General features: G+C 40.4%; 1 protein-coding gene across 2 annotated transcripts; it reads right to left on the reverse strand.

Annotated features, from left to right (window-relative positions):
* Positions 1-1095: 1095 nt before the first annotated feature.
* On the reverse strand, positions 1096-3847 carry LOC121970411. Of its 2 annotated transcripts, none has more exons than XR_006108915.1 (4): positions 2122-3847; positions 1665-2051; positions 1507-1589; positions 1096-1413 (listed from the first exon to the last, which is right to left on the reverse strand). XR_006108915.1 is itself a non-coding variant. In XM_042521128.1 (4 exons), the coding sequence occupies exons 1-4, from the start codon at positions 3473-3475 to the stop codon at positions 1299-1301; spliced, it is 525 nt and encodes a 174-aa protein (XP_042377062.1). In that variant the 5' UTR covers positions 3476-3847; the 3' UTR covers positions 1096-1298. The 2 variants fall into 2 exon arrangements, 1 of the variants encoding a protein (XP_042377062.1); XM_042521128.1 differs by having other exon boundaries at positions 1665-1739; positions 3224-3847.
* Positions 3848-9435: the final 5588 nt, after the last annotated feature.

A 9435-nucleotide genomic window follows, 5' to 3' on the forward strand; every position in this document is an offset into this window, starting at 1 on the left:
AAGCAGTGTCAAGTGACATCACTTCTCCATCCTAGAGTCTTCTTTCAGTCAACGATAGAATCATTTGCCAACGTGTCATCTCCACCGCTTTTAGGCAGGATTGGTTATAAATACAATGACATGGAATGATGATACCAAATAAAGAAGAGGGGCAAGACCTTTCCTAAATGAAGGGGCTCTTTATTTTCTTGTCTATATAAGATAGCACTCTATGAAAGGAGTAGGTTGACACTGCAATTTCCTGCTCCATTCTTTTCTCTATTGGTTGACACTACAATTTTCTTGTTCCGTTCTTTTCTCTATTCATTTGTCTAACGTTGGATTCATCACGTCAAAGTGTGCCTTGGCTCTCTTCTAACCACTTATTAGTCTCTTTCAGCAAAATCAGCTCACTAAGGTCTCACACTAGACATAGAGTCACGCGCACAAAGCCAACCCATTAAAAGTTACCCGAATAAAGTGGTTCCCCCAAGCGACATGTAACATGTTCGATAGAGGCTAACTTAGCAAAAAGTCAAAAAGATGATCCGTTGAGTCTTGATATATTCCTTCAATATTTGACTAATTTGCAATAGGGGTTCAACTTATTCACCAATTAAAGGAGTATTTTCAAACTCTAAAATAAGTAGCAGCAACAATTAATTAAGTCAGGCCCGGCTCAAGGCATAGGCCATTAAGACCTATCACTACAAGAAAAAAGTTAACAGATAACGCTTTAAAAGCGTTGTCTATGTGGCTGAAAAAGCGTTGTTAAAAGCACTGTTGTTAAAAGTCTGCTCAAAGACAACACTTTAAAAACGTTGTCGTTTGTAGTAAAGACAACGCTTTTGCAATGCTTTAAAAGCGTTGTCATTTTTTGCAAAGACAACGCATAAAAAGCGTTGTCTTTGTTAAAGACCACACTTAAAAAGCGTTATCTTTTTTAAAGACATCACATAAAAAGCGTTGTCTTTTTTAGTAAAGACAACAGTTTCACAATGCATAAAAAAGTGTTATTTTTTTTAGCAAAATACAAGAAGTTTTAAACTATTATCTTTTAATACCAAAGACAAATAAAAGATAAATGAAAATTAATCTACTTCAATCAACAACATATTATTAAATAAACAACTGAGATAAATATATAAATTATCATCGTTACACTTCTATAACAAACATAATTACTCGCATACAAAGAAATTTTAATTAGAAGATACTCAAAACTAGTCTTATCATCTACATCTTATTACATGAACTTAAAGGATCTTGATAGATGCTACTTATCCTCTTATAACTTGAATTCTCTTTACTCATTGACTTTAATCATCTTCTCGCTTAAATACCAAAGCTTTCTTGATAGTTCTTCGTCGAAGTACTTTCCAGTCACACTCCTGAGGTTCGGATGCAATGCCACATAACATGTAGTTGCTGCTCCTGTAATCACGGAAATGTAGATAAATGAAATAAATCAAGTTCTCATAACATCAATGACTATCATATTCAATGAAAATAAGAACATAACATCACCTAGAATTTGGAAAAAAAAACAAACGAGAAGAGAGAAGTTCCTGGCCCTTTTTGTCTCCTCCAATCTCAAAGTGCTTGCATCTCTAAGAGAACAAAATAGATATTAGCTATAGGTGGAAAAATTACAAAGGATAGAGAGGTAGAATATCAGTACAAACTTTTATTGGATGACGTGAATAATGCTCACAGCTCTGGCATTGAAGTGTCAACACAATCTTCTTTGTTGTTTTGGACTGAAAAAAGAATTAGTTCTATTGCTTACAATTTTATATAGTTGAGCATTAAATACAACTATGAATTTGTTTCAAGAAACTAGGCTCAAAACAAAAAACTTCATTGTCTCTAACCACTAAAACTAGCCTATTATTTCGACCGCACCACACGATTATGAACTGATTATAAATTGGAAAGACAATAACAACAACATGGACACATCAGTAAGAACTCAGAAACTAGAGAGATGTATAGGAAGCTTATGTCTTCTTCATTAAAGCCTTCTCGACTTAGCGCTTCTTAGCAAACATCTTCCTCTTAATTCCCAGAACCTGTAAATAAATCGTAAATCTTTAAGACAGTTCCACACACATGGAAAATCCTTGTGTTAGAAGTAAATACCAGAGTTAAAAAAAATCCCATCCTTTTGGCAAACGCAAACTCTCATGGACCACATAAAAAAATCCAAATAAACTATTCTCTTAGCTTCTCTGGTCAACTTTGATCATTGTTCCTTATTCTGTAACTTCTTGACATTGTTAATCCTCATCATTTGCAATGACTTAACAAACCTTGCACTTCTCATATCATCTTCTGACAATTGTGGAACTTGATCCTTTTTTCCTTTTTCATATGTTGACTTCCTTTGGCTCATTTCATCTTCTAGCAGAATTTTATGCCCAAACTATCTAAATTGTACTTGGCCATGTTCACAGGGATGAGGAGTTGTTAGGTCAAGGCCTTGAATTGAATGATGACTTGCAAAATGTACTTGCAAAGCACGATGCTATTGCTTCTGGTTCACCTCTGCAAGCTGGTGCATCTGAGTTGATCGAAAGGGACCCTGTGGCACCTCAACCTACAAAACCTGAAGTCTCTGAATCCCTTCCAAGAACTCCAATTGTGCCTCAGTCTGCTAGTCAGTATGATGAGGAAGAGGAAGGCGAAGACGATGATTATGCTCAGTCAGCTCGCAGGTTAGTTTTAGGTAGCTAATCTACCATATTTAGAAAGAAAGAAAAAAGACTGGTTAAAAACTTGTCTGTGCTTGTGCAGGAACTCCAAAGTCAATCCACCAAATTCTAGAAACAGCTCCATTGCAACCAGTGATCATTTGGGCTCTCGAAATGGAACTGATGTTACAGCTTCCTCCATAGCAGGAAGCATGGAGGCATCATCACCTCCTTCAGCCAGTAATGCTCCAGCACTTCCTGATCCTCCAACTTCAGTTAACACTTTCACCAAAGAACAAGACAAAATCAGCCTTTTGAGCATTACCTTGTCAAACCCATCACCACCCACACTCCTTTAACTCCTACAACGTCTGATCAAAATGTATCAATTATGCTGATGTCGATAGCAATGCCAATGCCAATCCATTTGAACCAACTCAACTCTTAGCTTTCAATGTTTTGAAGCTAAGAGAAGGGACTGCTTACTTGGATCTGAACTTCATTCGATCTAGTTCCCTTGAAGCTAATCAGAGAAAGGGGAGGATGGGTACCTGAAACGGAGGTGAGCAGCGCGACCATGCTGCGGTAAAGCATAGTGAGGCCCTCCCGAGCGACGATTCTACGAAGGAGGTCGATGCCCGAGATGGATCATCGGGCAAGGGCAAAGGAATTTGAGGAAGCGAGAGTCGGCGGTGGCTGTTGCAGGCGGATACGAAGCGTGTCGAGTGGATAGCTGAAGGTGACCCTGACCATGCCGTTGATGCCCCCCAACTATTCACCAAGAACTCCGTCCAGAACTCCATGATCTTCTACTCTCATGTACACCTCCCTCTTGCCCTAAAAAAAACTTGCACAGCCAAAGGGGGAGCCGATCCTGAAACCTACCAAGGAGGCAGCTTTGCACTCAATCGCTTACTTGTACCCAAAGATAGGCAAGGATGGAGACGAATAAGGAAGGGGGCGGAAACATTGGTTCTCCTCCTCCTGCGCTTGTGCTGGGATCAAGAAGTTGACGAAGACGGAGATGGAGCTTAGGGACAGTGGTTTCGGCGAAGGGAGTCTGCATGAAAGGAGATCGCGAGTTAGGAGGCCAGATTGCTAATTTAGGTTTCGGCGAGTGGAGGGTTTTTTGTTTTCGGCGTGAGGCTTTGTTGCGTGTGGGAGGATGTGTTGCGGAAAAATAATTGGGTAAGTTAAAAGTTTTAGTCAAATATCAATTGGTGGTTTAAAGACTAATAAAATTATTAATAAACAATGTTTTTTAAAAATAGTCTTTGACCCATAAAAATCATTAATAGACAACGATTTTTAAAAAAGCGTTGTCTATTAGTTAGAAAATAAATAGATAGACAACGTTTTTCATTAAAAGCGTTGTTAAAAAAAAAAGACAACGCTTTTTTAAAAAAAAACGTTGTCTTTTAAGTGTTGTAAAATCTAATTTTTCTTGTAGTGTATGTCTAGGGCCCTAATTTTATTAGGATCCATTATTATTTTAAAAAATAGATTTAATACCTAATATTTACATTTAATAGCTATACTTCTCAGGCTATATTAGGCATGCATGTATATTTTACTCCATATTTGGCTTGCTTCGATCTAGTGCTCTTTAGATTTTGCTTCAGATTTTACTTGTCACACCCCAGAAGAGTCCCTACCGATAAAATTTCGACAGCATCTCTGTTAGAACTTTCGAGTCGCAAAAACCACTTTTTGCATTGCAGAAACCCCGAAGTTCTTGCCACGGATCCGTGCGAAGATAAAAATTAACATATACATAGTTTCCTCCTAGATCTACACTAGATCTACATGGTAGAGATTATACCTTTGTAGCGAAGCCCTTCGCTTATCCCGCTCATCCAAGAGTTGTCGGATCTCGTAGCGTGTCAAGTGAACACCCCTCTATATGTATCCACACGGACAAAAGGTAGAGAAGAACCACTTAGAGTGTGCTAGCACTCTTGGGTGGCTCGGCAATGGAGGAGAGAGAGAGAACAAGAGAATGAGAGGAGGAAGAAGAAAACTTCAATGAGCACACAATTGCTTTACTCACCATCAAGTGGTCGGCCACCTTATGAGAGGTTATATACCTCCATGTAATACCAAGAGTCATGACTCTTGGTCTCCCTCATGAGGTGACACACACTTGATGTAGTCTTAATGATGTGGACCATCATCATTGGCCGACCCTATGCCAAGTCACAATGAGGTGGAAATTGGTCAAGTCAAACTTGACCCTTCATTTTCCCTCTCAAGTCAAGTCAAACTTGACCCATTTATCTCCCATGGTTGATCAAATCTAACCATTAATTCAAGTCAATTTGATTTAATGAATCTCTATTCATTGAATTAAATTGATTCAACGAGTCATAATCAAAATTAGACTCATTGGACACATGAATCAAATTGAGTCCAACTCAATTAGTTTAATTTGGATTACTCTTAATCCAATTTGGTTCATCATATGAACCTAATCCTCTTGGTCCATCATATGAAGCTAATCTCCATCTAATTGTCCTTTGTGTGTGACCCTATAGGTTCTTGTAACGTTGGCAATGCTCCTAAACTCATTTAGAAACATAAGTAATGAGTGGTATCTAGCAACACATCATTACTACCCAAGTTACAAGAATGTTGAGATCCAACATCACCTTTGTGACTACTAATTGTGACTCTCACAATATATGATATTGTCCTTCTATCCTAGACATCTAAATTGATCAACTGAGGTATAGACCGTGTCATCCTCTAATCAATTTATATCTCGAACTCCAAGTAGACTCACTCTAATCAAATAAGCTCAATATCTTATATTGACTCATTTGGGCATGGTCATGCACTTAGTGGTCTCACTCTATCAAGAATCATGATGTCACTCCCGTCATATAGGAGGGATAGATCTCATCTACATCACTCACATCCCTCCACATAATTTGTTACATACCCAGTAATTGCCTTTATAGTCCACCTAGTTACGGGTGACGTTTGACGAAGTCAAAGTATGCAACTCCTTATATAGGGAACCATGGTGACTTCAGGTCCAAGGACTCATAGTCATACTAATAGTCACATGAGAAAGTATATGACACTCATATAACGATCCATGATACTTTCTCATGGCGGGTCTTCAGTATGTGAGATCAAGTCATCAAGTTGACCTACATGCTAGTCTCAACGCATTAACATTGTCCCTGAATGTTAATACTTGACTAGGAATGATTAAGAGTGGTGTTCTCTATATCATCTCACTATCGATTCAACCAATCTATTGATACAGATAAGAACCTTCTACTCAAGGACGATATTACACTTAGTTATTTGGCACCAATACAAGTAAGTATAATAACCATAAAAAATGTCTTTATAAGTATATAGAAATATGATACATCGAGTCCATACAACAATCATCATATGATTGGCTCTAGGGCTCTAACTAATAATCTCCTTTGTAACGGTGACAATATGAAGCATATATACAAGAATATTCATACAATATAACCATCAGCCCACACAGCTGGAATATATAGACGACCACGTAGTTATATACTCAGCCCACTCGGTTGGAATAAAATAAACACAACCACGTAGTTGTATATATATATTAAACAACCCACTCGGTTGTACTATAAACCAACACAATAGAAAAATGATAAAGAAATCTCATACGAACTAAAATAACACACTGCTAGCTGACTAGGCTTTATACAACAACCACAACAACATAAAATTCAACTCCACATAATAAACTCCAAAAGATAATCGAATTAATATAACACCAAATAAAAAATATGAATAAAGAATAAACGAAACCCGATGTAGTCTTCGAATGTGATGTAGGACCTGCAGCCAGGACTCTCCAAGCATCCTTGATTCATTTACCTGCTACCTAGCGAAAGAAAAACCAGTTTGTGGGGTGGTGAGTGCTGAGACTCAGCGGGTAAAGGAAAGATGGTGCATGAACATAATATACAAATAGAGATTGAGCCAAAGATATACAGTCTCATAAGAGGAATAGCAAATACTAAAATAAAACCGTAATATATGCTCTTGCCTGAAACCATATCCTAGGCTAGGTAATAGAAGATCAGGAGTAATACCAATCGACTACTGAACTGTTCATCGCTACCAAAGTATCATGTGAGGTAAAGACATTCTATCAATAAGTAAACTGTGTTGGGATCGTTCGTACTCGGCTAGAGAGGGGGGTGTGAATAGCCGCCCTAAATCGCTCGTTTCTTCCTACAATTCGTTAGCGCAGCGGAAAAATAAACTAGAAACGAAAGGAAGAATATCAAACCTTAACACAGCGATGTACGAGGTTCGGAGATGATGCTCCTACTCCTCGGCGTGTCCGTAAGGTGGACGAACCCAATCAATCCGTCGGTGGATGAGTCCCCGGAAAACCGGCTAATAAAAACTCCTTCTGGGTGGAGAAACCTCGCCACACTTGTTTGCAACAGCAAACAGGAGTACAAGTACAAAGAATAAGCAAGAAATACAATAAGAATACACAAGCACTCTACCAAACTTGCTTTCTCGTCGACTGGAGTCCGGATGAAGCAGCAGCTTCAAAAACCCTAACAGCAGCAGTTGTTCTAGTCGGGGAAGCTCACGCGAAGCTTTCGGAAGGAACTCAACAGAGCTCTTATCGCAGCCCACAAATCTTCAGCAGAAGAGAAGGGAAAAAAGAAGGAAAAAGAAGTACCAAAGCCTTGATCTCCTTTTATAACCTGCGAACCTGCACAGTGAAGACAGAAGCCAGCGGAGAAGACGGAGCGACCCGTTGTGACTCAACGGTCGAATCGTGGACCGATCAGGCTCCACCCTGATTGGTCCAGGACCCTTCTGATTGGTCTGGGGACCAATCAGGCCCTGGGCTGATCGGTCCCTAAACCGATCAGATTGCTCCACAGAAAGTTGCCCAACTTTCTGTTCGTTTCCTGATCGGTCTGTGGACCGATCAGGCCACAGCTGGATCGGTCCACAGACCGATCCCACCTCTCTCGGCTGCGTCTCTGATCGGTCCCCAGACCGATCAGTAAGCCCACAGAACCTGATCGCCTTCTGTTTGTTATCTGATCGGTCACCAGATCGATCAGATACACAAACGTATTGCTGGATCGGTCTGCAGACCGATCCAGAGCTTGGTTTTTGCCCAAACCAAGTTCCAAACCTTCCAAACCAATATTCGGTCAACCTTGACCTATTGGTAGATCATGCTTAGCATCCGGTCACTCCCTTGACCTGCTAAGACTCCTCACCAAGTGTCCGGTCAATCCCTTTGACCCACTTGGACTTTTCTCTTCGTGTCAAGTATCCGGTCACTCCCTTGACCTACTTGACCTTCTCAACACCAGATGTCCGATCATCCTTGATCCATCTGGATTTTTCCTTGCCCGGCTTCACTCACCAGGACTTTCACCTAGCTTCACTCACTAGGATTTTCACACTGCCTAACATCCCAGTTAGGACTTTCTCACTGCCTGGCTTTACTCACCAGGACTTTCCAACTGCCTAACATCCCAGTTAGGACTTTCCCACTGCCTGGCTTCACTCACCAGGACTTTCCACACTGCCTAACATCCCAGTTAGGACTTTCCCCGTGCCAAGTCTCCATACTTGGACTTTCCCAGCTACCTGCTTGGACTTTTCCCCGTGCCAAGTCTCCGTACTTGGACTTTTCCAGTGCCAAGTCTCCATACTTGGACTTTTCGCGAATCAGGTCAACCAGGTCAACCTTGACCTAAGATTGCACCTACAATCTCCCAAACACCTATTCTTGTCAAACATCAAGAATACAACTCTCTTCTCGTCAAACATCGACATGCAACTCAACTAGGTCAACCTTGACCTAAGGTTGCACCGACAATCTTCCAAGTCAAACATCAAAATACAACTCGAGTCAAGTCACCTCGAGTCGGGTCAACCAGGTCAACCTTGACCTAAGGTTGCACCAACAATCTCCCCCTTTTTGATGTTTGACAAAACCCATAATCAAGTTAGGTTAACCCGATAACCTAACTTAGGTTTTCCAACCATCTTCCAATGTCCAATGTTCTTTCCTTGAACATTCTCTGGACATTCTCCCCTTAGGTTAACCCGATAACCTAACTTGGGTTCTCCAATAATTCTCCCCCTTTTTGACACACATCAAAAAGAATTCCAATGTTCTTCCTCGAACATTCCTTGACATTCTTCCCCTAGCTTAGGTTAACCCGATAACCTAACTTGGGTTCTCCAATAATTCTCCAATGAACGCTCTCCCCTTTTTGACACACATCAAAAAGAAAAAGGAGAGTATCAAGGTCAAGAGTTTCTTCCTAATGAAAGTCCCATACCTTTCATTGAAACTCTTAATTTCCCCCTTGATACTAAACTCAACAATCAACTTAGTGATAATCCCATATCACTAATCCTCAAAAGTCTTAAGGAGTAAAAACTCCCCCTAAGAGTCAACTCTCCTTGACAATTAGGTAAAACTCCCCCTAAAGGTCAACTCCCCCTTGACCATTGCACCAACAATGTCTTGGAGAGTTTCAAACCTTTAGAAACCCGAAACTCAACTCCCACAGCTGAAATTTCAGACCACAGTCGAAATTCAGCAAATTCAGCATTTGGCACGCCCTGATCGGTCACCGGACCGATCAGGCCTTCCCTGGATCGGTCACAGTGACCGATCCACACAGACCTGGACCGATCAGACTCCCTTATGATCGGTCCACAACTTTGACATTAGAAGTTTCTGATTTTTCTCCTTCCGAAATTC

This window comes from Zingiber officinale, chromosome 4A, assembly GCF_018446385.1.
Source record: "Zingiber officinale cultivar Zhangliang chromosome 4A, Zo_v1.1, whole genome shotgun sequence".
NCBI lineage: Eukaryota > Viridiplantae > Streptophyta > Magnoliopsida > Zingiberales > Zingiberaceae > Zingiber > Zingiber officinale.

What these genes read in the sequence shown, in the direction of transcription:
- LOC121970411 (XM_042521128.1), bottom strand. Translation starts at nt 3,475, where the DNA reads ATGGAGTTCTGGACGGAGTTCTTGGTGAATAGTTGGGGGGCATCAACG. An exon ending in ATTCACGTCATCCAATAAAA is followed by an intron (nt 1,590 to 1,664) that starts GTTTGTACTGAT and finishes TTGTTCTCTTAG; the next exon opens with AGATGCAAGCACTTTGAGAT. An exon ending in TTTTTTTTTCCAAATTCTAG is followed by an intron (nt 1,414 to 1,506) that starts GTGATGTTATGT and finishes CCGTGATTACAG; the next exon opens with GAGCAGCAACTACATGTTAT.